The sequence below is a fragment of the Rattus norvegicus genome, chromosome 2 (genome assembly GCF_036323735.1).
Source record: "Rattus norvegicus strain BN/NHsdMcwi chromosome 2, GRCr8, whole genome shotgun sequence".
NCBI classification, from domain to species: domain Eukaryota; kingdom Metazoa; phylum Chordata; class Mammalia; order Rodentia; family Muridae; genus Rattus; species Rattus norvegicus.
Genome location: NC_086020.1, coordinates 189,351,193 through 189,364,422, shown reverse-complemented (window position 1 = coordinate 189,364,422; position 13,230 = coordinate 189,351,193). Strand labels below are relative to the sequence as shown.

At 40.2% G+C, this 13,230-nt stretch overlaps 1 protein-coding gene across 2 annotated transcripts in view; it reads right to left on the bottom strand.

Annotated features, from left to right (window-relative positions):
• The window catches only part of Tbx15 (T-box transcription factor 15), a 111,094-nt gene that overhangs the window by 12,044 nt on the left and 85,820 nt on the right, over positions 1-13,230 (bottom strand). For both annotated transcript variants that reach the window (NM_001395075.1, XM_008761285.4), the window contains exon 7: positions 9,690-9,787. In NM_001395075.1, coding sequence (NP_001382004.1) covers positions 9,690-9,787 — 98 coding nt within the window. The remainder of the gene's footprint in view (positions 1-9,689; positions 9,788-13,230) is intronic.

Sequence of the window (13,230 nt, the reverse complement as noted above, 5' to 3'; positions counted from 1 at the left end):
GGCAGGACCCCGCCGGACCCTGAAGGAAACAGACCAGATAAACAGTTCTCTGCACCCAAATCCCGTGGGAGGGAGAGCTAAACCTTCAGAGAGGCGGACAAGCCTGGGAAACCAGAAGAGACTGCTCCCTGTACACACATCTCGGACGCCAGAGGAAAAAGCCAAAGACCATCTGGAACCCTGGTGCACTGAAGCTCCCGGAAGGGGCGGCACAGGTCTTCCTGGTTGCTGCCGCTGCAGAGAGCCCGTGGGCAGCACCCCACGAGCGAACTTGAGCCTCGGGACCACAGGTAAGACCAACTTTTCTGCTGCAAGAAAGCTGCCTGGTGAACTCAAGACACAGGCCCACAGGAACAGCTGAAGACCTGTAGAGAGGAAAAACCACACGCCCGAAAGCAGAACACTCTGTCCCCATAACTGACTGAAAGAGAGGAAAACAGGTCTACAGCACTCCTGACACACAGGCTTATAGGACAGTCTAGCCACTGTCAGAAACAGCAGAACAAAGTAACACTAGAGATAATCTGATGGCGAGAGGCAAGCGCAGGAACCCAAGCAACAGAAACCAAGACTACATGCCATCATCGGAGCCCAATTCTCCCACCAAAACAAACATGGAATATCCAAACACACCAGAAAAGCAAGATCTAGTTTCAAAATCATATTTGATCATGATGCTGGAGGACTTCAAGAAAGACATGAACACACTTAGGGAAGCACAGGAAAACATTAATAAACAAGTAAAAGCCTACAGAGAGGAATCGCAAAAATCCCTGAAAGAATTCCAGGAAAACACAATCAAACAGTTGAAGGAATTAAAAATGGAAATAGAAGCAATCAAGAAAGAACACATGGAAACAACCCTGGATATAGAAAACCAAAAGAAGAGACAAGGAGCTATAGATACAAGCTTCACCAACAGAATACAAGAGATGGAAGAGAGAATCTCAGGAGCAGAAGATTCCATAGAAATCATTGACTCAACTGTCAAAGATAATGTAAAGCGGAAAAAGCTACTGGTCCAAAACATACAGGAAATCCAGGACTCAATGAGAAGATCAAACCTAAGGATAATAGGTATAGAAGAGAGTGAAGACTCCCAGCTCAAAGGACCAGTAAATATCTTCAACAAAATCATAGAAGAAAACTTCCCTAACCTAAAAAAAGAGATACCCATAGACATACAAGAAGCCTACAGAACTCCAAATAGATTGGACCAGAAAAGAAACACCTCCCGTCACATAATTGTCAAAACACCAAACGCACAAAATAAAGAAAGAATATTAAAAGCAGTAAGGGAAAAAGGTCAAGTAACATATAAAGGGAGACCTATCAGAATCACACCAGACTTCTCGCCAGAAACTATGAAGGCCAGAAGATCCTGGACTGATGTCATACAGACCCTAAGAGAACACAAATGCCAGCCCAGGTTACTGTATCCAGCAAAACTCTCAATTAACATTGATGGAGAAACCAAGATATTCCATGACAAAACCAAATTTACACAATATCTTTCTACAAATCCAGCACTACAAAGGATAATAAATGGTAAAGCCCAACATAAGGAGGCAAGCTATACCCTAGAAGAAGCAAGAAACTAATCGTCTTGGCAACAAAACAAAGAGAATGAAAGCACACAAACATAACCTCACATCCAAATATGAATATAACGGGAAGCAATAATCACTATTCCTTAATATCTCTCAATATCAATGGCCTCAACTCCCCAATAAAAAGACATAGATTAACAAACTGGATACGCAACGAGGACCCTGCATTCTGCTGCCTACAGGAAACACACCTCAGAGACAAAGACAGACACTACCTCAGAGTGAAAGGCTGGAAAACAACTTTCCAAGCAAATGGTCAGAAGAAGCAAGCTGGAGTAGCCATTCTAATATCAAATAAAATCAATTTCCAACTAAAAGTCATCAAAAAAGATAAGGAAGGACACTTCATATTCATCAAAGGAAAAATCAACCAAGATGAACTCTCAATCCTAAATATCTATGCCCCAAATACAAGGGCACCTACATACGTAAAAGAAACCTTACTAAAGCTCAAAACACACATTGCACCTCACACAATAATAGTGGGAGATTTCAACACCCCACTCTCATCAATGGACAGATCATGGAAACAGAAATTAAACAGTGATGTAGACAGACTAAGAGAAGTCATGAGCCAAATGGACTTAACGGATATTTATAGAACATTCTATCCTAAAGCAAAAGGATATACCTTCTTCTCAGCTCCTCATGGTACTTTCTCCAAAATTGACCATATAATTGGTCAAAAAACGGGCCTCAACAGGTACAGAAAGATAGAAATAATCCCATGCGTGCTATCGGACCACCACGGCCTAAAACTGGTCTTCAATAACAATAAGGGAAGAATGCCCACATATACGTGGAAATTGAACAATGCTCTACTCAATGATAACCTGGTCAAGGAAGAAATAAAGAAAGAAATTAAAAACTTTTTAGAATTTAATGAAAATGAAGATACAACATACTCAAACTTATGGGACACAATGAAAGCTGTGCTAAGAGGAAAACTCATAGCGCTGAGTGCCTGCAGAAAGAAACAGGAAAGAGCATATGTCAGCAGCTTGACAGCACACCTAAAAGCTCTAGAACAAAAAGAAGCAAATACACCCAGGAGGAGTAGAAGGCAGGAAATAATCAAACTCAGAGCTGAAATCAACCAAGTAGAAACAAAAAGGACCATAGAAAGAATCAACAGAACCAAAAGTTGGTTCTTTGAGAAAATCAACAAGATAGATAAACCCTTAGCCAGACTAACGAGAGGACACAGAGAGTGTGTCCAAATTAACAAAATCAGAAATGAAAAGGGAGACATAACTACAGATTCAGAGGAAATTCAAAAAATCATCAGATCTTACTATAAAAACCTATATTCAACAAAATTTGAAAATCTTCAGGAAATGGACAATTTCCTAGACAGATACCAGGTATCGAAGTTAAATCAGGAACAGATAAACCAGTTAAACAACCCCATAACTCCTAAGGAAATAGAAGCAGTCATTAAAGGTCTCCCAACCAAAAAGAGCCCAGGTCCAGACGGGTTTAGTGCAGAATTCTATCAAACCTTCATAGAAGACCTCATACCAATATTATCCAAACTATTCCACAAAATTGAAACAGATGGAGCCCTACCGAATTCCTTCTACGAAGCCACAATTACTCTTATACCTAAACCACACAAAGACACAACAAAGAAAGAGAACTTCAGACCAATTTCCCTTATGAATATCGACGCAAAAATACTCAATAAAATTCTGGCAAACCGAATTCAAGAGCACATCAAAACAATCATCCATCATGATCAAGTAGGCTTCATCCCAGGCATGCAGGGATGGTTTAATATACGGAAAACCATCAACGTGATCCATTATATAAACAAACTGAAAGAACAGAACCACATGATCATTTCATTAGATGCTGAGAAAGCATTTGACAAAATTCAACACCCCTTCATGATAAAAGTCCTGGAAAGAATAGGAATTCAAGGCTCATACCTAAACATAGTAAAAGCCATATACAGCAAACCAGTTGCTAACATTAAACTAAATGGAGAGAAACTTGAAGCAATCCCACTAAAATCAGGGACTAGACAAGGCTGCCCACTCTCTCCCTACTTACTCAATATAGTTCTTGAAGTTCTAGCCAGAGCAATCAGACAACAAAAGGAGATCAAAGGGATACAGATCGGAAAAGAAGAAGTCAAAATATCACTATTTGCAGATGACATGATAGTATATTTAAGTGATCCCAAAAGTTCCACCAGAGAACTACTAAAGCTGATAAACAACTTCAGCAAAGTGGCTGGGTATAAAATTAACTCAAATAAATCAGTTGCCTTCCTCTATACAAAAGAGAAACAAGCCGAGAAAGAAATTAGGGAAACGACACCCTTCATAATAGACCCAAATAATATAAAGTACCTCGGTGTGACTTTAACCAAGCAAGTAAAAGATCTGTACAATAAGAACTTCAAGACACTGAGGAAAGAAATTGAAGAAGACCTCAGAAGATGGAAAGATCTCCCATGCTCATGGATTGGCAGGATTAATATAGTAAAAATGGCCATTTTACCAAAAGCAATCTACAGATTCAATGCAATCCCCATCAAAATACCAATCCAATTCTTCAAAGAGTTAGACAGAACAATTTGCAAATTCATCTGGAATAACAAAAAACCCAGGATAGCTAAAGCTATCCTCAACAATAAAAGGACTTCAGGGGGAATCACTATCCCTGAACTCAAGCAGTATTACAGAGCAATAGTGATAAAAACTGCATGGTATTGGTACAGAGACAGACAGATAGACCAATGGAATAGAATTGAAGACCCAGAAATGAACCCACACACCTATGGTCACTTGATTTTTGACAAAGGAGCCAAAACCATCCAATGGAAAAAAGATAGCATTTTCAGCAAATGGTGCTGGTTCAACTGGAGGGCAACATGTAGAAGAATGCAGATCGATCCATGCTTATCACCCTGTACAAAGCTTAAGTCCAAGTGGATCAAGGACCTCCACATCAAACCAGACACACTCAAACTAATAGAAGAAAAACTAGGGAAGCATCTGGAACACATGGGCACTGGAAAAAATTTCCTGAACAAAACACCAATGGCTTATGCTCTAAGATCAAGAATCGACAAATGGGATCTCATAAAACTGCAAAGCTTCTGTAAGGCAAAGGACACTGTGGTTAGGACAAAACGGCAACCAACAGATTGGGAAAAGATCTTTACCAATCCTACAACAGATAGAGGCCTTATATCCAAAATATACAAAGAACTCAAGAAGTTAGACCGCAGGGAAACAAATAACCCTATTAAAAAATGGGGTTCAGAGCTAAACAAAGAATTCACAGCTGAGGAATGCCGAATGGCTGAGAAACACCTAAAGAAATGTTCAACATCTTTAGTCATAAGGGAAATGCAAATCAAAACAACCCTGAGATTTCACCTCACACCAGTGCGATTGGCTAAGATCAAAAACTCAGGTGACAGCAGATGCTGGCGAGGATGTGGAGAAAGAGGAACACTCCTCCATTGTTGGTGGGATTGCAGACTGGTAAAACCATTCTGGAAATCAGTCTGGAGGTTCCTCAGAAAATTGGACATTGAACTGCCTGAGGATCCAGCTATACCTCTCTTGGGCATATACCCAAAAGATGCCTCAACATATAAAAGAGACATGTGCTCCACTATGTTCATCGCAGCCTTATTTATAATAGCCAGAAAATGGAAAGAACCCAGATGCCCTTCAACAGAGGAATGGATACAGAAAATGTGGTACATCTACACAATGGAATATTACTCAGCTATCAAAAACAACGAATTTATGAAATTCGTAGGCAAATGGTTGGAACTGGAAAATATCATCCTGAGTGAGCTAACCCAATCACAGAAAGACATACATGGTATGCACTCATTGATAAGTGGCTATTAGCCCAAATGCTTGAATTACCCTAGATCCCTAGAACAAACGAAACTCAAGACGGATGATCAAAATGTGAATGCTTCACTCCTTCTTTAAATGAGGAAAAAGAATACCCTTGGCTGGGAAGGGAGAGGCAAAGATTAAAACAGAGACTGAACGAACACCCATTTGAGCCTGCCCCACATGTGGCCCATACATATACAGCCACCCAATTAGACAAGATGGATGAAGCAAAGAAGTGCAGACCGACAGGAGCCGGATGTAGATCGCTCCTGAGAGACACAGCCAGAATACAGCAAATATAGAGGCGAATGCCAGCAGCAAACCACTGAACTGAGAATAGGTCCCCTATTGAAGGAATCAGAGAAAGAACTGGAAGAGCTTGAAGGGACTCGAGACCCCAAAAGTACAACAATGCCAAGCAACCAGAGCTTCCAGGGACTAAGCCACTACCTAAAGACTATACATGGACTGACCCTGGACTCTGACCCCATAGGTAGCAATGAATATCCTAGTAAGAGCACCAGTGGAAGGGGAAGCCCTGGGTCCTGCTAAGACTGAACCCCCAGTGAACTAGTCTATGGGGGGAGGGCGGCAATGGGGGGAGGGTTGGGAGGGGAACACCCATAAGGAAGGGGAGGGGGGAGGGGGATGTTTGCCCGGAAACCGGGAAAGGGAATAACACTCGAAATGTATATAAGAAATACTCAAGTTAATAAAAATAAATAAATAAATAAATAAATAAATAAAAAAATTTTGTGCAAGGGAACTTGCATCATTCCCCTGCTCATCAGGATCTGTGTAAATTAGTCATCTTTGAATCACTGCAATGACTTCACAATTCAAACATTAACTTTCAATGACCTAGTTTCTAAATATCTTTAATACTTTGTTTTTATGTGTATATGTGGAGTAGGGTATGTGTTTGCATGAGTGCAAGTGCTATTGAAATCAGTCAGGTCTCCCAGAGCTGGGGTTATAGACAGTTGTGAGCCACATGGCATGGTGCTGGGAACCAAGCTTAGATCATCTGCAAGAGCAGTATATGTTCTTATCTGTTGAGCCTTCTCTCCAGTCCTTCAATGTGTTATTCATATGACAGGTCAAGTATATAATCTCTCTCACTGGCCAGCTTCTAACTACACTCAAATGAATGAAGAGCCAGTCACCAACAGGGACTGTCCATAATTCTACTGTTCTAATTGCCTGACCAATGCTGAAACAGCCAATGGTGTTGAAATCTACAACGATGTCTGCTAGCCCATGAGCAGAAAGCAGGCTTGTCAAATGCTAGGTCCATGTTTCCACAGAAAAAGACAAAATATTAAGTGGGGTACAACTGGAATCATTCCTTTCAGCACAACAGCTCTCAAATCACTTGGATTACTGATCATAAAAGTTCAGTTTTGTCATAAAGATACAGTGTATGTATGGGGAAACCAAGGCAGAAATTTTATTTAAAACACCCATCAGAGAACGACAGGATCGCATTATATTTGGTTATAACAGACCCAGATTCTTGGTTTTCTGTTTATATGGCCTTAATTACCTTCCCCAAATGTGATGGGCAAACTGAACTGTCAAGTTGATTGAACTGAAACACTCTAGATTAGTAGAGCACATTTTCAGGTCTCTGTGAGTTTGTTTCTTGGCCCAAAGGTCATGCTGTTTTGACCAAGTCAGTTATTTAATCTGTGGATGGATTCAAAATCTGAACAGACCATCATGATGTGGTCGGACCATGGAAGAATGAGAAGAAAAAGCTGGTTTGCTTACTCTGACAGAGTCCTGGTCAAGACTTATTGCTAATCATGTCTCAAATACTTAGTCATCAGAAAAACCCATGGTTCACATTCACATTCATCCTTGTACAAAAGGAGTGGGCAGTCAGGGAGACAGTGATTGTAAAGACGTGACATCTACTCTGTACTGAGAGTTTGTTAGGATTTTAAATATCCATCTCCTTTAATATTTATTGGAATAGAGTATGTTTTTCCATAGCATACAGAAAGAAAACCTGAGTGGCAAGAAGACTGAGAAACTCATGAGGGTCCCAACTCTAGGAAGTAATGGTAAGAACCTAATTCAAATTGTGTAACTGGAGTCTATGCAGGACTAGGAATTGAAGCTAAGTCCTCAAGCACCTTATAGAAATGCTCCACACCTTAATTAAATTCATAGCTCCCATTTTACTTGTGTGTGTGTGTGTGTGTGTGTGAGAGAGAGAGAGAGAGAGAGAGAGAGAAGAGAGACAGAGACAGAGACCGAGAGATATGATAATTTTTGCCAACTTGACACAAATTCAAGTCACCTGGGAAGAGAGACCCTCAGCTGAGGAATTGCCTCTATCAGATTGGCCCGTGGACCTGCAGTCGAGCATTTTCTTGATTAATTATTGACATGGCCACCCCTGGACAGGTGGTCCTGAATTGTATAAGAAAAAAAACTGAACTTGAGCCTCTGTGTGAGCCAGTTAGCAATGTTGATGGTCTCTACCTCCATTCCTGCCTCTAGTTCCTGCCTTGAGTTACTCCTTGCCTTGGCTTTCCTCCCTGATGGTCGTGCCACCTACCAGTAAATAAGCCCTTTCCTCCCCAAGTTCCTTCTGGTTGGTGTTGTATCATGGCAACAAAAGCAAAATGGGACGAATAGAGTAGACGCTGTGCTTGAACTTACTCTGTACCCAGTTTTTATATTTGTGATCCTCATGGCCCAGCCCTGCAAACAGCTGTACCACAAGGCGCATATGAGTCTATGTTTTAATTATATCCATCTTTAAAACTCAAAATATTTCAGCTATGTTGGTCACAAATCAAAATCAGTGTGCAAAGCATCAGCTACTCCCTGTGAGAATAGTAAGTGGTGTCAGATATTATAAAGTCCTAGAATGGCCTCCTAAATAAACAGAAATTTAAAAATTAGGCTTCTGTCTAATGATGAGTATTTACTGGAACAGAAGGAACATAAATCTGAACATCATGCCCAGAGTCACTTTGGGAAGGAGAATACTACAGAAGGAAATATAAGCCAGTCTACACTCTGAGAAACTTTCACTCAAAAACCTAGATGATTGGGCCTCAGAATATGACTGGACTGACAGTAGGTTCAAATCCTGTGATCCTTCTGTCACCTCACCGAAGTTTTTCAACCTGAGCTACAAGAGAGGAAAGATTAGAAAAACCACAAAGTGGGCAAAGTCCACTTAACCCACAATGTGACAAGGCTGTGATAGTTTCAAACAGGCCAAAAATACATACATACATAAATAAATAAATAAATAAATAAATAAATAAATAAATATCAAGGTGACATGTCGTAGAGCTCTGATGGACTTGAAACAGCCTCCTTCTCAATGTGAGACCTCATTTCATCCCACTGAAAATCAGAGCTTTTGTCACTAAAAGACTAGGAAAAAAGAAAAATGATGAGATTTCCGTAAAGAGTACATGAATACATTATGATGGTCTCTTTAAACGGCAAGGCCTGTGTGCGTGCTTAGAGTAGAGTAATCACAGTGGTCCCATTACAGTCATTGTAATGGAATTGTACCTATTGGGCTACAGATGTCATTTAGAAGGAAGGAAGGAAAGAAGGAGGAAAGGAAAGAAGGAACCAATGATGCATGGTGGTTTAAATGAAAAGTATTTCCCATAGGCTCACATATGTTGACAGATGGTCCCTAGTTGGTGGTATTGCTTAGAGAGATTGTGGAACCTTCCAGAGGTAAAGACTTGGAAGGCATACATCACTGGAATCCAGCTTTGAGGGTTTATAGCCTTGCCCCTCTGTCTGCAATACACCTCTGCTTCCTGTGTGTGGTTGAGATATGATTTCTCACTTCTTGATCTCTCCCACGTGCCATGACTTCTCTGCTCTTATGGACTCCAGTCCCCTAGAACCATAAGCCAAAATGAACTATTGTGTTCCTGAAGTTTCTTTTGATTGTGGTATGTTATCACTAGCAGAGGAAAGGAAATGTCACAGAAATCTATGGCTTTAGCAAAGAATTCTGAATGTAAATGACACGCTGACTCTAGGTCCAGCTAATTTGCAGAACTGGTGGTGCCTTTATCATTCGTGGAGCCGCAAGTTCTTTGTTCCCAGAGAATTGGTATAATCACTGTGTTGGCTTACAGTCCCTGTGCCACACTCAATTCAGCTTCCCCATCCACTGCTGTCTACAGAGCAGAGGCCTTGCCCAAAGCTTTACCTTGCTGCTTTTGCATGGTAGTGAAGTCCTCAAAGGTCAGTGTGCGCACAGGAGGTCTCCAGAATGCATAAGTCTCCATGATGGCTTCAAGTCCAGTTCTGGAATCAAAAGAGACAGAAAATCAACTTGTAGCTAATTCCAAAATGTCACTGACATTAAAGGATGACAGGTGTGTTGTCTGTTGAGAGGCATACTATAGGCACTGAGGGAAGTCAGCCTGGGAAAGTACAGGTTCTGGATGCTGCTACATTGGTGGAGAAGGAGAGAGGAAACTAATTCAGATCATTCACAAGAAAGTCCTTAACCATGATGAAGTTGAATGCTGACTTTCCTTCCTAAGAGGTTCAGTGAGCATGATAATAAAGTGTACTTAAGGTCAAGGGTACCATGAGTACAGCTGAGCAAAGAGTGACACTGACTGCTTCTCATGCCACCACCATTACCTCATCATGGCTGATACATCCTGTCCCAGAGCCAACCCCACATCCCGAGAGTGTGAAGGCTCAATGAAGCTGTCAAGCTGAGGTGACTCCAAAGTTCTCTTAAGTCAACAGAGAAAAGTAGGGCACCAGAAATAAAGGGGAGTAAACAAATACACTCAAGTTTTTTATTGTAGCAAAAAATATCTACCCAAAGGAAAAGGAAAACTATGCAATGGGCAAAAAGAACAGTCCATATCTCCAAATACTTTGTCTTCGTTTGTAGCTTAGTAAGTGGTCATTAAAAACCATAAAGTGTCAGACTTTAGAAAATGTCTAGTATTTTAAGATACATTTATTCACAGCTTCTGTTGTGCTCATGTTATACAACCTGTAGATTGGAATGTACACACATGGTTTCTTTACCATTCAACTACTTCCTTGTAGGAAGTGCTGAAGTCATTGCCAGATGACTACCAGAATATTGTTGATGATACACAACATCCTCAAAACAGAACAATGCTTGGAGCTCTGCTGAAAGCTTTGAGTAGAGCTTTTTGAGTATTTATTTCAAAACTGTTTCTCCTGTGTCAGGAAAGAAACCCAGGGACTGCGGTAGGTGGGGGTAGAAGAATGGGGAACCACAATGGTATATGTTTCTTCATTGTGAAGTCACCACAAAGGGCCTAATATGCCTCTTAGGAGGAGACAGGTCTTTCCCCCTGGAAAAAAAGTATGCTCTCTGACCTTCTACCTGAGTACTTCACTTGTTCAGCTCTGTTACATACCAAGAACAAAGTGAGAGGTTTTATTTTAAGGGAGAACAAATACCTTCTCCCTTTAACTGGTGATGACCCCCCCCCCTGCAATCTTCTCAGATGAGACACACACACACACTGATCGTCTCCTTGTGTTGGAAAATTTGCTTTCTGAATCAGCTTTAGTCACACACTTCACTTTCTAAAGTCTTTCCTGGATCTTGGAGGCTTTAAATACACGAACGCTGGCAAACCAAACTCTGTATTTTAAGAAGAAGTTCACAGGAGAAAGCAGTGCATGGTGTTTATTAGCTGTTAATCTGTGAGAGGCAGGAATAGACAGTATCTCTACCATCACCCTACATGGGTCCTGAATGTAGTTCGTGGAACTATTTGTGGATAGAAAGAGCTCAGGCAATTAAAGGGAGTTCAGAATAATAAGGGGATAGTCAGATAAAACCATGCTGAGCCTGGGCGGATAGAAGAAACAGATAGGCCCAGCTTAGATCTGACTGCTTTGTCCTGGAATGTTGGCAGCCCACCAGAAAAACCTAGGATTCCCTTTAATGGCACAGGAGGTCACGGCAGATGGCAAGGGTTTATTGTTCCACCTTCCAGTCCATGTTTTTCAGGGACAAGTGTATGTCATAAGGACAAAAGCTAGCACAAGGACGAAGAGCAACCCCTTCTCATTCCATAAAAAAGTGCTAGCAAACTGCGAAATTTCAATAGTACTATAGCATAATGCCTATTTTCCTGTTAATTCTATTTATTGAGTAAGTAGAAATGGGTTTGGATTCTTTTCCATAATACTATTTCAAAATATTATGTTATGGTATGAATTACTTTATAAGTAGTTGACTCTAAAATAATAACTATGTATCAGCTATCAAATATAACATAATAAAAACAGTGATGGAATAATATATTTAAAATATAAGATTTATAGATGTTGGGTATTCTGTCTCTTCTGGCATTTTCTTCAATGATTATCTAGCCTCTGTTGATGCTAGAATTTCTTGAGAAGATATTCTGAGTTTTTGTTAGATCTGTTATTAAACTACTTCTGACATTTGGCTGAAATCTCTGATGTAATTATTTTCATCCTGCAGTGAAATGATGAAACGCTCATACGTTGCCCACTAAGCATCCTTCTTCCACATCTCCTCCTTTCACCTTCCTTAGTCTAAAAATACAGCATGCCTTCCATAGACATATCCAGGAGTTCACACAACAAGGGTTTTCTCGAGGCAAAGGTGTAGTGATAGCATTTGTATCCCACCCCCAAGATCAGTGGCAAAAAATTATCACATTACTAGTCACATAATTGGACTAGTCACATTATAGTCTTATTATTGGACTATACCTTTCACAGTTCAATAATTATATTTTTACTATATAAGAAAAGTATAAATTAACCTTTAATATATATTCTCCTGTGTAGAATGATAGAAATCTCTTGCATTTATATTATTTAGTCTTTTAATAGAGTCTGGATGCTTCTCTTTTTAGAAAAATTTAATCCTGTTTACTTGTTATATGCCTTATATTTTGTCTCAAACTCTGTCCAGCTTCACTGATTAGATCTAAGTGCTAGAAATTACTAGCACTGTATCTCATAATGTAGTATAGGGCCATGGCACCATTTAATAATCCCCTTCTTTCTATAGCTAACTTGTATATATTTCAAGGAATTTAGAGCCAATGTCTGCCTTTGCCCAAGTGCCTAGGAAAATACTTGTTGCACACACAGCATGTCTCAATTTATATTACTGAATTAACGAACAGGTGTCACTGTTTCATAACTTTAACAATTTCCATTTTCTCAACTGATACATGTTGAGTTAACTAAGTAGTAGAACTATTCCACAAATTTCAGCTAGTATCAGCTCTCTTTTCTAAGCTTAATATTTTTTTAAAAATCAACTTGGCATAAAAATAAAATCTCTGAAGACAGAAAGAGTCCTCTAGTGCCGGAGATTAGGGCTTTTTATTCTGTCTGATTGGGATTGTGCTTTTATTGATCTAGGTCTCATCTCGGTTTCAGGTTTCCCCCTGCTTCTTTTGTCCTAGATTTAGGACTTCTGACCTTTCACTGAGCCTGAGTGTTCTAGCAGAGTCCAGGCATTTCTACCCTTCGCCTTCTACAAGAATGTTTGTCAACGACCTATTAAGATCTTCATCTACTAGATGTCTACACAAGGTATATTGGGCTAACCATTGTGTCATTTTATAAAATTTTATCTCCAATATTTACAAAATGGATCATTGTTTCACAGATGCGAGAAGCCGCAGTGTCTGGTTAACATGTTCCACATGGCGGGCCTCTGTGGGCTATGGGCACAGCAGAGACCTAGCGTCGTC